Source organism: Calypte anna, chromosome 6 (assembly GCF_003957555.1).
Source record: "Calypte anna isolate BGI_N300 chromosome 6, bCalAnn1_v1.p, whole genome shotgun sequence".
Lineage (NCBI taxonomy): Eukaryota > Metazoa > Chordata > Aves > Apodiformes > Trochilidae > Calypte > Calypte anna.
In genome coordinates, this window is record NC_044252.1 from 10,618,918 (window position 1) to 10,640,076 (window position 21,159).

At 39.9% G+C, this 21,159-nt stretch overlaps 1 protein-coding gene across 3 annotated transcripts in view; it reads right to left on the reverse strand.

Annotated features, from left to right (window-relative positions):
• The window catches only part of JMJD1C (jumonji domain containing 1C), a 163,901-nt gene that overhangs the window by 37,310 nt on the left and 105,432 nt on the right, over nucleotides 1-21,159 (reverse strand). For 2 of the 3 annotated variants that reach the window (XM_030452804.1, XM_030452803.1), the window contains one exon: nucleotides 1,560-1,665. The exons of the other annotated variant lie outside the window; for it this stretch is intronic. In XM_030452804.1, coding sequence (XP_030308664.1) covers nucleotides 1,560-1,566 — 7 coding nt within the window. In that variant the 5' untranslated portion in view covers nucleotides 1,567-1,665. The remainder of the gene's footprint in view (nucleotides 1-1,559; nucleotides 1,666-21,159) is intronic. 3 annotated transcript variants of the gene reach the window in all.

The following is a 21,159-nucleotide window of genomic DNA, read 5'->3' on the forward strand; positions in this document are numbered from 1 at the left end:
TCCTTGGGGCCCCTCTGTGTCACATCAAGTGAGCAAGTGGATTTGAACAGCAGCTTCTCCTTAGATGAGGAGAGATAGTCTGCAAGAATACTTGGATTAGATTCATCTCATCATCTACGAGACTCCTAATTTGTGCACTTCTAAGCATCCAAACATATTACATTATACTTATAAAGACAAAAATACAGTTCCTGGGGTGATGGTATTTAAATGAGTTGTATGGATGATGATGAGCTGGCAGTTCCATTGAGGTGACTGTTCCAATATTGCTGGGGCTTTTGCTCAAGTGCTCATTCTGTATCAGTGTACACAGAGGCTTTTGTAATTGTCTTATTACTGTTACAGTAATGAAATACAATAAACAAGCTCAGTTTTAGTTTCCTTCTCATATAGTCCTAATTTGATTTCATGCCACCTCTCAATCCAGTTTTGGCAGCAAATTTCATCAACAGACTATTAACTCATGTTGTAACTGAGGATATTAAGATAAAAATCTGAAATTACCAACACTGACATACCAATTTACTACCTACACAACTCCACATATTGCTTTTTTCATCATCCTTTTAATGGCCCATAAGAATAATCACATCTAGTCAAATGAAAACCTCCACAGAAGGGAAGACTTAAGTTTTTTTACTGCAACTTCAAAATTGTACTTACCACATTCCTTTGGTCTTCTAATCTTAGTTTTATCAAAGAAACCAGACAGCAAGCAAACCTCAGCACCATCCTTATAATATAGGATTATGTACTGCTCCAATCTTAATTTATAGGATGATTACTTAAGCATTTTTGTCCTTGAATTACTTTACTGCTTGCCTGGGGATTTTAACCCAGATTCAGGGAGGTTAGTTTCTGCCTTCCACCGCTAGGAACTGTAGAGTTGCCTGTCAGTTCTGCAGACAGTTAATGAATATACTCAAAATACACATATTTTTACTACTTACAAGATTAAGCCGAATTAAACTTATTCTAATTCATACTAGTTCTCATGTAACTTGGATCTATAATTTAAAAATTATGCACCCATGTGCTGCAACCTTCTGGCATTAGAATTGAGTTACAAAATTGTAACTGATTTGAAAGACACTTTTCAATCAGGTGGTGAGGGTGGGGGGGGATCTAAAAGTATTCTTCTGCTGTGACAACTGTGAAGAACTACAAGCACAGACAGGTATTGGAGAAGTTATCGCAGGCAACAGCCACACTAACAGAGCACGGAACAGTTTTAATATGTTAAAAGATGTGTGGATGCCATTAATTCCCACTTATTTTCACAACAAATCTTATAAAATAACTACATTCAGACTAACGATATTCAGCTTTTGCTATAAACACCAAGACATCAAACAACATCAAACAGTTCGTAGAAGTCATGCACAGCTTTTTACACATTCTTGTTTTTTTGTATTAACAAATACTTCAAAAAAAGTAACTTCCAAGTTAGAAATATGTTCTCCAATATGTCACAAATGTCATGGGATGAGCCCCACAGAACTAATGGCCTTAAACTAGCTAACACAGAATAAAAATAATACAATTTCCCACATAATTACCTTGCATAAAAATCTCCTGAACCTTTTGTTCCTTTACCCAGGCTTTTACCTCCTCATGTAACTGCGGGTTATCCCTGAGAACTGGGTTTAGACTGTCTACGTCGTCCTAAAGTAGAGATTAAAAAAAGAACCATATGTTATGTTTACTTGTAACATTTATGTTGATTTTCCTACGTATTTTAGAGTACAATATTAGGTATAGTTTTAAGCTGATTTTACTGATGTCTATGGATCCCTGTATTTTTTTTTTTTTTTTAGAAAAAACGTAACAGCACAGCAGTGCTGTATGTTATTTCATGGGAACATGGTATGTCAGATCCCACATGTGGCCAGACTTGTAAGCTATTAATAGGATCACACTTTCATAAATACTGTCTTACTACAAGCTACAATTGCCCTCTAAAGACTTCAATGTTTACAGGTATGCAGATAGAATTGTTTAAACAATGATTAATGTTTTTAAAAAAAAAGTTTTCCATAGCTTTAAAATTTAATACAGACTTTTTGAGCTTAAACATAGAAATAAACCTCACAAAAATAATGTCTAAGAGATAGCTGAACAAACATGTGAAAAGAAATACCATTAATGACTTTCAAATATGTAGGTCTTTGTTAGCTAGGTAGATTCAAGTAAGATGTGGTTTATTTTATATTTTTACTTTATCCAGTTCTTCTGGAATAGATTCATTTTCACTACTGGAGTAGGACAACATCCTGGAAATTAAGACATTTGGAGGAAATCTCCTTAACGTAGAAAAGCAAGGCACAAAATCTGGTATATATCCTTGAAAGCCTATAAAAATCTGGTATATATCTTTCAATCATCGTTCATCACCGAACTTTAAGAATACCCATTGCTCTTTATTTCAGAGCAAGCTTGCTATTTCTGCCTCAGAGGACGTGGCAGAGAAATCAAGCTGCACCACAGCCTGGCAACCCCTCCTGCAGAAGATGGCCTTGTAAAGCTGTAAACTGCAGGAACATTCATCTGTGCCAAGTGAGCTTCAGACAGCTAAAATAATCACAGCAATACTCCACATACAAAATGTAAAATGTTTTATCAGTACTGCAGCTGAGATCAAGAAATTTCTTTCCCTGATCTCCAACAAGTTCCTTGATGTTCCACAAATTATTGTGAAGAGCTCCAGCCACAGAATAAAAAGATACAAGCAACACTCAAGGAACTGTGCGTTACTGCCAGGAGGCCCTTAAGTGACGTGACCAATTTCTCTCTGCTCATCTGGATGAGATTATTCCTGCTGCCCCACTGATCACAGGACCTCTATTTCAAATTCAAAGTTCAGTTCCTGACACAAGATTTGCTGTGGTCCATCATGGAGAACACATCATGCTTCAGTTATTAAATAAAATTCCTCTTTTTTTATGCTTTTGAAAAGGATAAGGCTTAAGATCCAGAAGGAATGGTCAAGTTAATCATTCTACTACGTGTAAAATGGAACAATATAAGAGTGAAAGGGAAGATCAATAGGATCTCTATCACCAGGTTAAAATTACCAACCAGACAAGTATATTGCTAGCATTATCAGAGGCACAAAAAGGGTCAACATCAAAATTTATGCAAGGATGGCAGACTAGCAAAACACTTCCTCTCCTCAGGCAATCTAAAATGGAGATTAGCTGTTCTACTTTCCTGTGCAAATCCATTTTTGCATCGATCCTACACACAAAAGAAACACCACCACTGGAAAGAGGGAATTATTGGCTAGAGAAAATCATCAGATCCTGGAATTGTAACTCTGTGATAATTCATCTGTCCTCCTTCTAGGCTACTTTCACAGCAGCTGCAACAGATTCCTGTTCTAAAAAAATTCCTTCTTAGATCCACAAGCATTGGACGAAAGCAACAGATTTGAGCATTGTGATACTGGAAGTCTGGATGACTCAAAAATGCAGCTAATATTCAGATCTCATACACCCTCAATAATTCCTTCAATCCCAGCCAAGAAAATGTATCTTCATTTCAAGACCTTTTGATTAGGTACCATGAAGTCAGACCAGTTACTCTTATGTCTTGCCACTTCAGGGAATTCTTTATGCAAAGTCATCGAGACTCTGTTGTCCAGAGCCACTTCCCGTTTGTTTCTGAAGGCAACACACACTGCTGGGTTTTTTTATTAGATTTCACATCCTTCCTCAGTATCTTTTCCTTCTTTGAACTTGACTGAAGATACTGGTGATTGCACACATGGCACATTTGAATCTCTTTTGTACTATTCCCTATTCAGGCACATGACGTATTGGTGCCTGTGACTGAGACTGCTTGGTGTGAACACCTGGAAGACTGCTAAGTTCATTTTCCTTACTTTTGGAGAAAGATGAGCTCATCTCAAAGATGAGCTACAACATGCACAAGTGAGGTCAAAGATCCATTATACTAGCTGCATGCAGGTGTGGGAATTTGTAAAGGATACCAAAGACAACCCAAGGTTTCTAAATACACACCAAAAAACCCCATTTAGCACACCAGCAATCACTTGGGAAAAAAACCAAAAAACATCGGTCAGTGGTAATCAGTACAGTAAAACATAACTGTAACTGACAACTGAAGCTCAGAAAAAAAGACTACTTAAAAGGTTCCTGAAATCTGAAGTTATCTTCTTTTGTGTACATATCACATACATCTTTGAAAAATCTGTACTAACCTTTTTCTACCATTGATCTTAAATCTGAAAATTCAAAACAACCAGGAAATTATTGCATACTGTATTAAACTGTAAGGCAAAGGCCTTAAGCATACTTAGTGCACACAACAAACTTTGGCAAAAACAGGAGAGAGGGCAACAACCAAAGCTAAGGACTCACAGTCTCTTACCTGTCTTAGCACTGAAGATGAGCAAGTAACTGCAGTGCCCAGTCTTTTTCCTTGAATTTATACCTTGAGTTCATATTGTTCAAGAAACAATAGCTGTCTACAGATATGAAGCTTAGCAAGTAAGACCTTCAGTCTTTCCCTCCTTCTTGGTTGAAATGGCAAGATTAACAGACTAACCCACAATTAAATACCCTGTAGGACTTTCCTCCAGACTTTTCCTCATTTGCAAGAGGTTTTACTCACAAAATTTCGGTATGGTACTCTCTCCTAGACTAGTTTTTCCACAAGTCCTGGAATATCTCCTCCAAGAAGATTTTAATGCTGGTTTGAAATCCTTATGAAGTGCAAACAGAATGCAAATCAAATAAACAGGACTGCAATTTTCTTCTTAAAATCTAGAGTAGAAAGCTTTTCATGTATTTCATATAGCAGTGCCCCTTGCTCCACAAATGGCTATAGGCAAGACTGGGAAGAAGCCAAATGGTATATGGGCTAGGAAGCTATGGCTGAACTAAACCTTCCTGCCCTTCTGGAAGACAGTCATATGAAGCAATGTGACTATCAGAGGCCTGTCAATCTGTCAGGTATTTTAAACCTTTGCTGCTATTCTTCCTTCTTCCCAGACCAAAAGAGAAATCCACTTCTGGTGGACTGAACTTTCTGCTTAATTACCCAAAGAATACTGGAGTCTGCTGTATGTCACTCAGTGAAAATTCTCCCCTGCTGGGGACATGCTCAGATCCTAAGAAGCCCTATGAAGAACATGGAATTATGTTTTCTAAATAAATTGATCCACTGTTTTCCTGAGTATATCTGTTCTTTCTTCTGGTGAAAAATTATACGAGCAGGTTGGAAACTACAGATCATACCAACAGGTCAAGATACCACAATGCTCTAACCAGCATGCAGAAACCTTTGTTCAAAGAAGCAATTCCAGAAAGGGTGCTCAAATACACCCAATTTATCATTCAAAGCCATAGGTGAACAAGTGTAGGTGACTTATGCTTCTGTATTCCTTTAAGTCATGAATCAAACAGGAATTTCAAAAACAGTACCCACAGAAAAACAAGTCAAAACCCAAATACACACAGAAGCCTCCTATTCAAACTCCATGCACAAGCAAAACACTATCCAAGATACTGAGAAGCCTCCCTGGATGAGCTGAACCTGCATGTTGCCCAAACACTGTACAAAGTGCCTTCTGAAGGGCTCAAATGACTGTAAGCTCCTTTTCTCTTTCAGACCACTGAGTATGTCTGTGGTGGGAATGCCCACACATTTCCACAGCTTTCTGCCTTCTCAACAAACCAGCTAAGATGCTTCTTCAGCATTTTAAAATATTCTCCAAGTCATTCTTCACAAACATGAGGGGCAAAAATGAGTTCAGTAAATCACGAGATGAAACCGTGGAGCACAAAACAAGGAAAAGTGCGTACAAGAAGAGCCTTCTACCCACAACCACACAGCCTGCAGGCTGCTTATAGGAGGGTACAAAAAAATCTGGTCAGCTGTCAACTCTCCATTTTCATTGAAGAAGAGAACTGACAATATGCATTCCAGGAAAACCAGTCCTGGAAAAACGGTTACTTTTGGCACTAAAAAGGCTTAAATTTGAGCTCTGAAGACCAAGCCTTAGCACACACACTATGCAGTAAAACCTGTAAATGTTTGTTTGGGACCTTCCTTGGTCACAGTGTCCCTGCATTTGGCTTCAATGCATCAAGGACATCTTTTTAATATCAATAGGAGCTCATTTCAGCTAGTGTTTTACAGAGAAAGACTAAGTAGATTTTGCAGTCCTCACAAAGGTCAACACCACATTAGTCCTCACCATCTGTGACTTAATTAACTATAGCTTCCTCTGGCTGCTTAGAGGTTTTCTGATAATTTAGGACACGAATTAAATGAAAACTAGTACATAACCAACTTGAGAGTCCTGTTTATGATGCTTACGCAGTATGCGCTGCACACAGAAATAGGCATTTTATTAGTGTTTTAACAGTAGAGGAATCACATTTAAATTCAAACAGCATAAATGAAAAATTCAGGTATCAAAGTGCCAAAAGCTTCAACATTCAGATTTAATCTTGCTTTGAGTGAACATCTTGAAATCAGCTTCTATAAAATGAGCCCCGTCTCCATTTTTTTTTCCTTTTTTGCACCAAAGCATTTTTAAAGCTGTATCAACTTCAGCTGCATAGAAATGCAATTTGGAAATTGCCATCAAAAAAACAAGGAATGAGGTAAGTCAACATCTGCCTGTGGAGTGACACAACAGTTTTCAGAGCACTGGCAGCAAGAAGTGCTCTTTTTTAAAATCTAGACTACTGATAATTTATACTAGTCCTCTAGTGCCAACTTTCATGTTATTTTATCCCATTAAAAAAAACCCTAAATGCCTTATCTGTCCCCGTGTCAAATACACCCAATGCACATTTTTACCCCTTGTTTGAAAAGTTCACACAGTTCTCCTCCTTATGTTCATTCCTTGGTAACTAGCTTTCCCTTTCTTTTTTCTTCCTCTTCCATCTTCTACTTTGTCACCTCACCATCTGGTATCAGTGATCTGCAATCTCTTTCATTGATTATAGCTTTTTAACAAACCTCCAACCTTAATATTGGATTTAACAAACCTCCAACCTTGTCTCAAATCAGAGTGAGCAGGAGAAAACAAACCTTGCAAAACAATGACAAAATCTGAAGCAGAACACCAAAGACCTCAACAACACCACCATCAACTGGTAGTATCCCTCTGCCATGCTGCAAGGCTTTTTTCCAGTGTCAAAAGATGAGAATCTAACCAAAACACAGGGAAACTGGCAGCAACTGACACCCCCAAGGGTGTCACCAAGCAAGTGCTTTCAAGGCCACGTGGACCACACACCAAAACCCTACAGGGAAATAATCAAATTTAGCACAGATCTTCTATTGCTTCCCAGATCTTTCTAGACACACACAAACCACTGGTTAACAGCCTATTCCTTATTCCTTTCTGACAAGTGAAAGGCTACCCCCACTGCCAGGGCACTGCAGCTGGTGGGCAGGAGGTCAGCAGGGTGCTGGAGCCTGCAGGGCTGCGCTGCTCCACACCAGCCAGCAGCCAAATGTCTTTCCAGAGGGGAAAAACATCGACCCGACCCACCACGTGCCCCTGCAACTAGGGCAACCTCCCTCCTGCTCCAGGCTTCTTGCAAAGAGCAATGTTAGCCAGAAACACCAAGGCTAGAAAGTTTTCTGGGGAGATCGTGACTTCCCAGTTTACCTTAAACGGCTTTGTCTGAGCGCAGAGAAGAGGCTTAGGCTTACCAGGCGACGCCAGCGCTTTCTATGTAAACCCAGCCCACACTTGACCTATTTTCTGCTGTTCTGAGCGCACGGTCACGATTTACCTCATTCAAACCCAGCAGCTGCTGGGCTACATCTGAACCAGTTAAGTCAAGCTTGAAAGCACAACCCTGACCCCTAAACCAGCAAAAAAGTCGAGCCGAGGTCAGCCCCCGCTCGCATGTGTGCGGAGACACGCGGCGTGGGGTATGGCGGGGACACTCCCCACTGCTGGGCAGGGGCCAGGCAAGACAACAGGGGTAACACGGGGGTTCTGGATGCATTCTTCAGAAAAGAACAAACATTCATGGATATTTCAGGCCTCAAAACACTAAAAGATTAGGGGTTATTTTCACTGTCTGGCAACAATAATTATGTTTCTATAAGCAGAAAGTTAAAACTACAGGGAAAAAAGATGACTATGAAAAATGTAATTATTTTCCAACTGTAAGTAAACTTAGCATATCTCAGAAAAAGCCATCAACTATTTTTCTTGTGCTCTCCACTCTTAGCCATGTCTAATAGTAATCCCCATACTCCCCATTCCTACCTCCTTCTGCATTTATCTGTTCAATAATAAAGTCTACACCAATTTTAGAAGTTTTAACTATCAGGTTTGAGAACGCAGGAGCAGGGCTACATACACTTCTCAGAGTTTATGACTTCAGGCTTGAAAGAAACCACCAATTATTTCAGTTCTGGAAGAATAATTCGCACTCTGACAATTACCTGAACATTTCTGGTATTTTAAATAAGATTATGCTATGGAAGAGATATTGAAGGTAGGAACATACAGGGAAAAAATCTAACTCATAGTATAGTATTTTTCTTGTTTTTAACTCATAAACACAAAACCAAACAGGTATTTGACTTTCTGTAAAGACTACCAACATCTCAGTTGAAATGGGCATGCTGGAAAACTTGTTTTTTTACAAGTCAGCTTGTTATTCCTGTATCTGTAGGTGAGAATCCAGCATGGAAAGGCAGAAGGGAAGCAAAAGCAGCATACGGGGTGTGAATGCAGCAGGGAAGCAATCAGCCAGCATTGGATAAGCGAAACCAAACCTGGGCCAGGCATATATTGGCTCCAAACAACCTGAAAAGTGCTCTAGTGACTACTACAACAGTTTTGCATTTTAAAACAGGGATGAAAAAAAACTACAGATGACCCCTATGCTCACAGGTTATGTCAGCCTCTCTCTGAGCATCTGGGACAAAGTGCTGTCACTGTAATCCCAATCTGGGTCCTGATCTCATTTACAGATTAGGAAGAAAACAGGAAAACTACTTGGTGTGACTGAATGGGACAGAAAGCAAAACCTCCTGGAGTGACAGACATTATCTTTTAGCATCTGATCTGACTTCCCCAAACCTGGTGAGCTGCCTACTTCCACTTAAGAGCGCTGCAGTGACCATCTGTAGTACTTACATTCTTCTCCATTTACAAACAAATCAAATGAATAGCACTGCTCCACATCCATCTTGTCCCTCATTTTGATGACACAGCCATATATTTGCTTTTCTATTGTTCTCCACTGAATCACATTTCCTTCCTTTTTCTCACTGCAGGCTCCATACATTTACCACCACCATTTCAGCAATGTGCAACTCTGTCCTCATTTTGCATTTTGTTTTATCTACTCCTAAGAGAAACAGAGAGGAAGTACTGGTCCTACCCCACTCAGCCATTAACTCCCAAGTCATGTGGTGATACTGAACAAGCTTTTGAGTCACTTAACAACCAACTCAATGCCACTATGGGAAAAGAAACCTCAAAGTACAGACATATCCCTGAAGCAAGAAATTAGTGAGTGAAGTTCATGCTAACAAGGAGAGCAGCTAAAAGAGTAGATTAGAGAAAAATCTTTTGTACATTGATATTAACATTTAAACTAAGACCCAGACACCCTGTGAATCATGAACAGCTTTCAGACTCCCCAAATCATATCAGCTGAAGGACAAGCTATATAGTTTTGTGTGTCTCCAAGCAAAAAAAGAAGGGATATTCTGTTGATCATCAGTTGCCTGAACTAGTGGGCTGCTAGAAAAGCAGAGTCCCAGATATCAAGTCAAGGCATCACTTCTTGCTCAGAGACTGACCATTTTATAGAAGACATCTTCCTTGCATCACAGACTGCAGAAGTTACTTGCAGCAACTTTTAAATGGTGGAGTTCGAAAGCTGTATATCACCAGCATAGATAGTGACAGACGGGATAGTTCATCTTTTATCTCATGGTAGTTAACCTCCATCAAATCTTTTATCAGCTACATTACTCAGTAACACAGTATTCTTTGACAGGACTACTGATAACTAACAGCTCACTGTATTAAAGAGCAAAGGTCTCTCAATTCAAACCTGGAGAAGAAAATCATGGAACACTATTTCAAATACGTGGCATACTAAAACCAGCTTCTAGAAACAACACAGTATCTCACTCTTGTGGATGTCTATTTGCTCTATAATTTGAAAAAATTAGATTACCACCAGTCATAAAGACAGCTACCTGTCCCCTTCAGGAAATACTGTATTTACCAAATCTGAACATTCCAGGAGATCTGGAAATATTCAAGCTCTCCAGATGAAAATGCTGCCTCTGCTCCAAGACAGTATCAGTAGCAATGCAGCCATCACTGTGCTTTTTTTTCTGTCAAGAGCTCTGTTCTAACCTGCTGAAGCCATTTTAGGAATTTTCCCTATAAATAACAGAGGCCTGACCATCTGGTATGTATATCATATTAACACTATAGCTCTCTGCAACTCTGGAGAAAGCAGTGGCTGTGCCTTTTATAGCAAAGATGAATAATGGTACTGCAAAGAGGAAAGACTAAATTGCTTGACAAAAACCAGAGATATTTCAGTTGTTGCTGCAATAAGCTCTTGGGGGTAAAAAGGAAAGCCATCCAGTGTCCTAAAATTGATACAGTGCTCTTATTTTTCAGGATATTTTCCATCAATAAATCGTATTTAAGCACATAGAACCAAAAAAAACCTACTAAAATGTAATTCAAGACTGAACTACACCACTTGGAACAAAGAAAGAAAAAAACCACACTTCAGCCAGTAAATCTTCTGCATCCCAAAATCTGCTTTAACCTGATTTTATCTGTTGTACACTAATGTGATATGGTGTAGTGAAAGTAAGATAAGCAAAGGGAGAAAACATTGGCATTAGAATAAAACCCCAGCCTCTATGACTAAATATAATTTCTTAACCATATGCTTAAAAATTACTAGTTAAATCATAGAACCCAGAATAATTTGAGATGCACAGCTATTACTGTGCTTTCAAACCCCCTTGCTCAGCAAGAGTGCTTAAAATACTACTCCCAGTAATGCTGGCAGACACACACAAGAAGAGAGGGACACAGGAAAAACAGAATATTTAATTATAATTCCATTCAAAAAGACAGGAAATGTTTGCTTAGGATTGAAAGGGGGGGGTGTTAATATTTACAAACAATGGTAGTAAAAAAACCTATACAACTGTATTTAATTATGCAGTATACTGTTAAAAACAAATTAATCAGGATAATTTGTACTCTACATCAAAACAAATACTGTGCTTTTTTCTTTAATAGTAATTAATCTAGTGTATAAGGAAAAAGATCATATTTGGTTTTAATTATTCAAAAATCAAGTTTATATAAAATCTGACTTCAGTAATAGGGAAGGTCATGGAGCAAATCACCTCGAGTGCCACTAGTCATACAGAGGACAATCAAGGCCCAGTCAGCATGGGTTTATGCACAGCAGGTCCTTCCTGATGAACCTGATCTCCCCTTCTATGACAAGATGACCTGGCTACTGGGCAAGGGAAGGTCTGTGGATTTTGTCTATCTAGACTTTCAGAAAGCATCTGACACTGTTTCCCATAGAATTCTTGTGGAAAAACTCACTGCTCATGGCATGGATGAGCATATGATCTGTTGGATCAAGCACTGGCTTGGTGGAAGGGCCCAAAGAGTGGCGATCAATGGAGTTAAATCCAGCTGGTGGCAGGTCACAGGTGGCTTTCCTCAGGACTCAGTGTTGGGCCCATTTCTGTTTAACATCTTCAGTGATGATCTTCATAAGGACACAGAGAGTATCATCAGTAAGTTTGCAGATGACACCAAGTTAGGTAGGAGTGTTGATCTCCATTAGGACAAGGAGGCTCTACAGGGACTTGGATAGACTGGATTGATAGGGCATCAACAGTATGAGTTTCAACAAGGCTGAGTGCCAGGTCCTGCACAACAACCCCAGGCAACACTACAGGCTTGGGGAAGTGTGGCTGGAAAACTGTCAGGCAGAAAAGGACCTGGGGGTTCTAACTGACAAGCAGCTGAATATGAGCCAGCAGTGTTCCTGGGTGGCTAAGAAAGCCAATGGCACCCTGGCTTGTATTAGAAATAGTGTAGCCAGCAGAAGTAGGGAGGTGATTGCTCCACCGTAGGCAACACTGGTGAGGCCACACCTTAAGTACTGTGTCCTGTTTGGGGCACCTCAATATAGGGGAGATATTGAGGTGATGGAGCAAGTGCAGAGGAGGGCAACAAAGCTGGTGAAAGGCACAGAGAATAGATCCTACCAATAACGTAGCTGGGATTGTTTAGTTTGAGGGAGGCTGAGGGGAAACCTCATTGCTCTCTATACTACCTGAAAGGACATTATAGAGAGGTTGGTGTTGGTCTCTTCTCACAAGTAATTAGAACAAGGGGGAATGGATTCAAGCTGCAACATGGTAGGTTTATCCTGGACATAAGGGAAAAAAAGCTCACACAAAGAGTGGTCAGACACTGGAATAGGCTGCCCAGGGAGGTGATTGAGTCATCATCCCCAAATGTGTTTAAGGGTCATTTAGATGTGGTGTTGGGGGATATGATTTAGGGAAGAACTTCATAGACTAGGGATGATGATTGGACTCAACGATCCCAAGAGTCTTTTCCAACCTGAAAGATTCTTTGATTACATGAAAATTACTTCTGTTCCTCCTCAGAGGGCCTGGAAAAGGAATTCCATATACACACTTAGAACACCCATAGCTCTCAACCTCTATCAACTGCAGCTCACTAAAGGCTGAGAAGCACTAACCCTAGACTACAAATTAGTACTTCTATTAAGTTAAATTTCAAACAAATATTTTGTAAGAAAAAATTAGAGTAGCAGCCATGAGCAAAGCCATGTTGTATCAGAGGAAAGAACAAAAGCAAACAAAGCCAGGAGCACTTCATCAAACAAGCTATTGTGCTTATTATGTCAAGCTAAAGCTTCATTCTGGTAAGAACACATCTCAACAACACTCAAGTTTTCCCCCTACCTGAACTGCAGGAAGATGTAAGTCTTTTTCCTCCCTCAGTAAGCACTCACATGCAATGACTGGAGGATTTTAGCCTCATTCACACTCCAGAGTTCCCCAAAGCACTAAGAATTCCCAAAGCAAGACCATCCTATCAAATCACTGCCTGGTTATAAAGAAGCAAAACAAACTTCTCTAGGAGAAAAGTTTATGTCTAGATTATGAAAACAGTGTTAATCAAAAACATCACATAAACCCCAATACTTTAAACTTTCATATTTAATAAACTGAATGTGAAAACTGGAAATTCGAAGGACAAGAACAGAGGATAAAGCACTCTCCTTTTACTGCTTAATGGTATTTTTCCAATGAGCTACTACTGATGAAAGAAGTAACCTTTTGTGATTAAACACATGAAGTTCCTTATCCAGAAACACTGGATGAATTTGTTAATTCAGTAATCTCAAGACTTTCTGAGATGTACTAAGATACAAAAGGACTTGATCTTCACCTTAAAGAAGAAACAACTTTGGGTTTGAAGGAGGGGAGAGATTAAAGCTGTGACCAATTAGAAGATGAGCCTAGGGGGTGGGCATGGCCATGCTAGAGGCAAAACCAACACCTCAGTTTGAGATAAGTTTTGACTTCAGTAAGGACAGACCACCAATAGATGCCCTGGGGCTTGGAGGAGAATCACAGGCCAACAGGAAGTAACGTAGAGGTACACATAAGCCCTGCCAGTAAGGATGGTTTGAAGGGGGAGGACATTCAAATGCCTCAGTGCAAATGCACAAAGCAAGGGGAATACACAAGAGGAGCTAAATATCTGCCTCCCTTTAGGGCTGTGATGTTACTGGTATCACCCAGACGTGGTGGGACAGCTCCTATGACTGGAGTGTGAGGGTGGTTGGGTATAAACTGTTTAGAAAAGACAGGAAAGGCAGAAGAGGGGGTGAGTCTATATCTGGGTTGGATAGGAGCTAGAAAAGACTCTACAGGTCAGGATTAAAGGTTCAGAAGCAAATGATACCATAGTAGTGGTCTACTACAGCCCACCCAACCAGGATGACCAAGTGGATAAGGCTCTCTTTAAGACAGATAGAAGCTGCTTCACACTCACATGCCATGGTCCTCAAAGGGGACTTTGACATCTCTGGAGGGACAACACAGCAAAGCACCAGTACTCCAGGAGGTTCCTTGTACTGATGACAACTTCGTCCTCCAAATGGTTGAGGAACCAACCAGAAAAGGAGCTTTGCTAGACCTTGTTCCCACCACCAGAGATCGGCTGTTGAGTAATGTAAACATTAACATGGACTGCAGTGACCATGGGACTGTAGAATTCAAGATCCTTAGGGCAGCGAGGAAAGTGTGAGGTAAACTGATGGCACTTTATTAAAAGGACAGACTGCAGTCACTTCAAGGATCTGCTTAATAGGTTTGAATGGGATAAAGACCTGGATGGGAAAGAAGCCCAGGAAAGCTGGTCCATATTCAAGGATCACCTCCTCCATGCCCAGGACCAGTGTGTCCCAATGAAGAGGAAGGCAGGCAGGAGTGCCAGCAGGCCAGTGCAGATGAGCAAGGAACTTCTGGACACAGGTAGAAACAAAGTTACAGAGGATGGAAGCAAGCACAGATACCCTGGGAGTACACAGAAGTAAGCAGATAAGCTGTCCAAGAAGCAAGAGATCAAGTTAGGAAAGCAGAAGCACAAAGAGAATTGGATCTGGCAAGGGGGCTTAAGGACAACAGGAAAAATTTCTATAGGTATGTCAATGATAGAGGAAGACTAGGGAAGTGTGGGCCCATTCCAGAAGGAAACAGGAGAGCTGGTCACCCAAGATGTAGAGAAGGCCGAGATACTCAATGACTGCTTTGCCTCTGTCATACCCTGCAAGGACTCTGTCACACCCTCCATATTACAGAAGCTAAAGGCAGGGACTGGGAACAGGAAGATCCTCCCACTGTAGATGAACAGCAGGGAAGAGTTTTTTAGGAAAAAGCTTTTTTCTGTGAAGGTAGTGAGACACTGGAACAGGTTGCCTGAGGAAGCTGTGGCTGCCCAAACCCTGGAAGTGTTCAAAGTTAGGTTGGATGGGGCCTTGAGCAACCTGGTCTAGTGGAAGGTGTCTCTGCCTATAAAGGGGGTTGTAATTAGATGATCTTTAAGTTCCTTTCCAGCCCAAACCATTCTATGGTTCTATGAAGTTTTGTCCTATCTCTTCCAGAGCTTTTAGGATATAGATTTCAATGCTATCTCCTGGAGTAGGACTAATGAAGTCAAACCATTTAACCAACTGTGAACTTTGGACAGTTGTGGGAAGGATAAAACAAGTTTATCTATGACACTGGAAGAAAAACTGCTTTCCTGTGGATTTGAGACCTACCTCCACTGTAGTAACCTCACCTTATCCCAGGGACCTCACTACAACTATTCTTTTTTCCCTTCCTCCTTGTGTATCTTCCCACGTCCTTCAGTAGCTTCACGTCATCTCCCTCCTCCTACCTTGAAGAACCACTTGTACACTATCTGCTGCAAGCTACATCACCTGCCTGCTTACAGCCTCCTCTTCATGCTGCTTTCCCTAAGGCTTGTCAGATCTGGAAGAACTCTCCATCAAACATTGAGAGAGACAAAAAAAGTGACTAAATCCCTAATTTCTGAAGAATTCAAGGTAAAACAGTGAGGCACAATTTTATTCCACTTATTTTGAGAACAAAGACAGATAAAGACCTTGGGTAAGCAGCTCTTTTTCAAAGGAAGGCACAATTACAGGTTTAGGAGAGAGGATGTACATCAGCCTCTGATTTTACAAATAGAAGGTGCCATCCCGCCTCCTTCATTCCTCTCTCCTTTTAAGTGTTCCAATGAATCTCTTCTGTCCCACACATGTAACAGGGAGCAAGTACTGGTATGAGTCATCTGACCCACTTCTAGCTGGATGCAGCCTTTTGCGTCCCCTCATGCTGGAACCGTACACTTAAACGTAGATGTGTGGGTAACAAGCTGTTTAGACCATCAGTCTTTATGAGTCTGCCAGAGAAGCCAGCTGGACTGCACATGGGTGGTCCAGACACCAGAGACATGGGAAAGAACAGACAGCTCTTAAAGACAATGCTGAGAAGAGTTAAAGATGCAGAAACTTGTGTGTGCCTGTTGAAGGTGGAGGAAACAAAAGCAGGAGGCAAGCGTATGACAGGCATGGCTGGCAGCTGGCTGGCACGAGGAGTTCCTGAGCTGCTTCTGTCAACCTCAAAGGGTGGGACCAACCCAAAAGCTCCTGCCTGCCTCGTCAGTGAGGGTTCAAGTTTATGGGAAAAGCAACTTGCAGCTGCAGTAGCTTTTTTTTAAAGCTTAAGTTTAAAGTAAGAGAAGTCCAAAAGATCTCTGTATAATTATGGGATGCTTAAAATACACAGAGAAAAATATTATTTATCCCCATTTCAATATGTTTAAAGAAATTTTTATGTGTACATGGTATTTCTACTCATGTCATGATAGGTTTGCTCTTATATGCAAACAAGTCACAAAACCCAAACGCATCCAGGCCTGAAACACCCAATTTCTGCCCACAAAAACCAAAGTGAGAGTACTGGAGTCACACAGCATCATTTTCTCAAGCCTTACTTGAATTTAGAACTTCATTTTGTAATAGATCAAAATTAGATTCTGAAAAATTAGATTCAAAATATTAGATTCTGAATCTGAGGTACCTATTTTATGATTAACGAGAAAGTTTACCAAGTTCAACCTTTAAGGTGTGTTAGAGATTTGACCTGTCACTTCTCAGACATGCCATGAACATCTAAAAAAAGAGCAAAGTTCACACACCTATCACTGTGCATGTAACACCTCCCATAGGGGATTTTTCAGTGCCCTTATCTTTTATATCTGCAACTTTCAGCAAGAGTTGAAGTAGACAGGCAAGACCTTTTACCATTTTGAAAGCATAAGGCAACCACACTTGCCCTCAAAAAAAGAAAGAAAAAGTTGTTTTGAAGAAGAAAGTAAGTAGGGCAGATCCAAGAGAGATTCAACCCTAGAGAAGAAATTGTCTTAATTCATTCTTAGCAGAGCTTTTTTTTTTTTTTTTTTTTTTTTTGAGACAAATATACAGGAGGACTTTTTGAAGACTGCACATCTTTCTATTTCCTTACCTAAGTGGTGAAATACCCTCTTTGCAGAAATTTTAATGATTGTGACAAAACTCAATTTGAATTTTTTGCCCTGCCTCAGCTGTGCTTGTTTCTTTCAGTGCTGTGTGCTCACAAATCCCCTGGACACATATCACATTCACACACAAAGGCTGCATGTATATATTTGGAAATACATAATCTACCATGCACCCTGCTCTGCCCAACCCAGACACACAGCTGAAACACACTGATTGCCTGGGCAATGCAGTCTTTACTGTTCTTTCCATAAGGGTGTTTTATTAGAGAAAAAACATGATACAAACCACTTATTCATATTCCTGATTTGCCTCACTGAAGTATAATGCAATTGTCTCCAGCTGCTTTGGCCAGTAACAGCAGAATCACTCACTTCAGCCCAACAGTGCCCGTGACAGGTACTGATGAACACCATCCAGACAAAAACACCACACTGATGAGGTCACACATACCATATGCTGAGCTTTAATGCTTCACATCCCCATCTATAGCCCTTCAAGTAAACTACAATGCTGAAACAAATTAAGGCATGACCAGCTTTGCTGCTTCTTAACCATGTCTCTCATAATGAACAGACACATAGCTGTCACAGAATAGCACAAGTAATTACAGAAAACCATTTCAGTTCTATTTAAAGTCAAAGTTATATTTTGTAGGCTTACTTTAGTTTTGCTTAAAATATTTTAATAATCATATATTTGAAAATGTGTTCATCTTCAACCTGTAGCAAGAGCCACTGTAAAACCCACATTTGCCAAATTTTCTTTCATCATAAAAGATGCATGATATATTGTGGATGCAAGGTCAAAGAAGATTATGGATCTGCCTAATGATTTCAAGATTTCAGCATTTCAGGACCACATTTCCAGACAGAAGCATGACATAGAAAATGCATGCTGTAAAATTTATGTATATCACTTCCTCCAAAAAAACAATTTTCGTTTAATTGCTAAGCACAGCACTGTAGCAAATGTTCATATCTGCTTTCTCCTTAAGATCTCCTTGTCATCACCATAAAAAAAACTACATGACTAAATGGTCTGACCATTCCAGATTAATGAATGAGTCATTCTCAGTTACATCAAGTTTCATGTAGACTGTAATACCACTTGTATCCTCTGTGAAGCAACATAGATAAAAGCCAGCGGAAACAACTTGTAGGTTGGTGTTTTGAGGCACAACAAGTACAGAATCCAATGCATTTTTATGGAGAAGGGCAGGACTCAAAGCAGTACACACATAAGGGAACCACTTCAACAGTGATGCAGTTCTTTGCCTACTCAAACTTTGTTTTCCTGCCAAGACTAAAATGATGCTGAATCTGCCTGTCTTTTTTGACAAGTTTACACCTTTAAACTGGACAGCACAACATCACTTATGAAAACTTTTAGCTCAACAGTTACAACACCAGCACTATGGTATTTGATCAGAATTCATACCAAATGCTCATCTGCTGCCCATTACTAGTATTACAAGCAGACACAGAGATGGGAAAAGTTACTCAGTAGTTACAGACTCAAACATTGTTTGTTTTGGCAGAAAAGTAATGGAATTTAAGGCACTAACAGCAATGCAGTAAGTGTTCAGATCACCATGATCTCCAAGGAGTTCATATTGAAAAATGTGCAGCCACAGAGCTTAAACTAAGACTTAAACACATTTAGAAAGACTTAAAGTCAACTCATCTCTGCAAAGAATAGTTCCCGGTTCTGTCTTCTGCTCAAATCAGGTTAGCAGTGTTCCAGATCAAACGGGGGAACAAAACAACCATTTTATTTCTTTTGCGAAAAAGCAAGTTTGCCTAATATTTACCTAGGACTTACTTTTCATGGCAAAGAGAGGAAGGCCTTCCACGAAAGGGTACAAATAGAATACCTTATATACAGTGACTGAAGGCCAGGAATGTGATTTCCAGCATTAACACAAAATAAAAAGAAAACAAATGAGCAAGACAATCCTCCCACTTCAGGTATCTCTCAGGAAAGAATTGTCTCTCAATAATGCATAGTTAATTGTCCTGTCTGTCACACTGATGGTACATAATTCAGTTAGCATACCTTTAAAAAACAGTTTCTGTGCTCTTAAAGACATCATTTAGTAAAGTGCTTATCTGTATAATTGATTTGCAAAAGCTTGACAACATAATATTGCAAGCCCTGCAAATAGACATTCTTATGAATGTCACTTCTAAAACTTCTTATAATCATTCAAACAAAGAAATCTTTATACTGTGCAAAGAACTCAGTGTAATATTATGTTTCTCTATTGCTATCTGAACAATATCCAGTTAAGATACAAAGTTGGATTGCCTTAGTACCTAAAATGAATCTTCATCAGCAACCTTCTTGTATTGTTAAAACAGACAGTTAAGGTCTCTCTTTGTCACCAGATTTATGTATGATGATACAGTCCAGTAGCCTACACTTGTGCTTTCATGGGTAGCTGTGATCCACGAGAAGGGGGAAGAACCTGATCTCTCAGTTTACATGTCAAAAATGGAAGCCAAGAGTTGGGGTAATCAAGCTTATACCTGGAAACTTTTTTTTTTCCAAGCTATTGTTTTGTATCAGCTTTTGGTCAACACCTCTTTTAAAACTGAAATTGCAAATGCTTTTAATTATAGGATTATCTACCAAGATATTATAAAGCCAGATGTTCATCTGATGCACGTTCAAAAATTACATCTTACGTTTTTAAGCACCTTTCCAAATTAAAGTAGTGCTGTGTATAACACCGTATGAGTAAATACTCCTTTAATTAAGTGATCTAATATGCATATATAGCATCACGGTGTTACTGCCAGCCAGGATTGGCAATTCGACTGTTTCACAACAGACAGTCCTTCTCATATATTCAATTTGTTTGCTTGACTCATCTTACGAGAAAATACCTATTGCCAAAAGCAGATTGATTACTGTTAGCAGAATAAATGTTAAGAGACATGAGCTTGGCAGATTTTAGGCAAAGGACAGGCGCTAGCACAAGTATTTGCTTTGTGAAATGAATCTGAAAGATTGCAGATGGACTCTGAGGGTGAACTTAAGCTCAGCTGATTTAAAAGGTTGCTGCTGCCAAAGGAGGATATCCCACACCATGTTGCATCATCCTGACCCCCTCCCCAGAGGAAGCCACAGCACTCCCTGGCCTAATCCAGCTCAGCTCCCTAACATAGGTTTCCCCGCAGCCCTCTCCCCCACTCTTCTCATTTCTGAAAATCAAGGTTATGCTTGTTTAAAAGGCAGAACTGCTAGCATGGGGGGTTGATATTAGGAACAGTCCTTTGCAGCAGAGCCAAGATGTTTCAGCAGCTTGAGTTATGTTACCTCACCCTGACAAAAAGTGTTGAACTCATTTGGCTTCCCCACCACAGACACACAATAGCACCAGCCCTTCCACAAACTGAACCTCCTTGCTCTTTCCCCAGGATTCTCTCAGTTGCTTCTCTTTCTCTAGTTCTATATTTGGCATTGGGAAAAAAACATCTTGGTGAAGCAGGAGGGAAGAAGGGGTGTCAGGACAAAATTACATAGCATTTATTCAGGGCCATCTGTTATTCCAAGTCTCAAAGTACTATTTCTGTATCACTGCAGTGTACCATCCCAGCCATAAGAATTTATAGCTATTCTAATTGCAATCAGTTCAGCACAAGTTGAAGTATCAAATGTTTTTCTGCTTGTCACAGAAGATATTTTCTCAGACATCAATATATTGATGTATTTCTAATTAACAAAGAAAGCACTAAAACCAAGAAGACTCGAAATTTTCACAGACTTAGACACAACAGCAGCAGCGAGTGTTTTTCCTTTTTAAAAAATTAATCTTTTCTGTCATTCATTCTCAAAAAAACATTGTTGGGCATAACTGTAGCAGTGCAAAGACCTAGAAATAAAAGCCCAGCTTCAGAAGGACGGATGCCATCTTTTATCTGCTCTACAATTAATAGTACTGATTAACCTTCAAAGGAGCCGGGTATTTTACTTAAAGGTT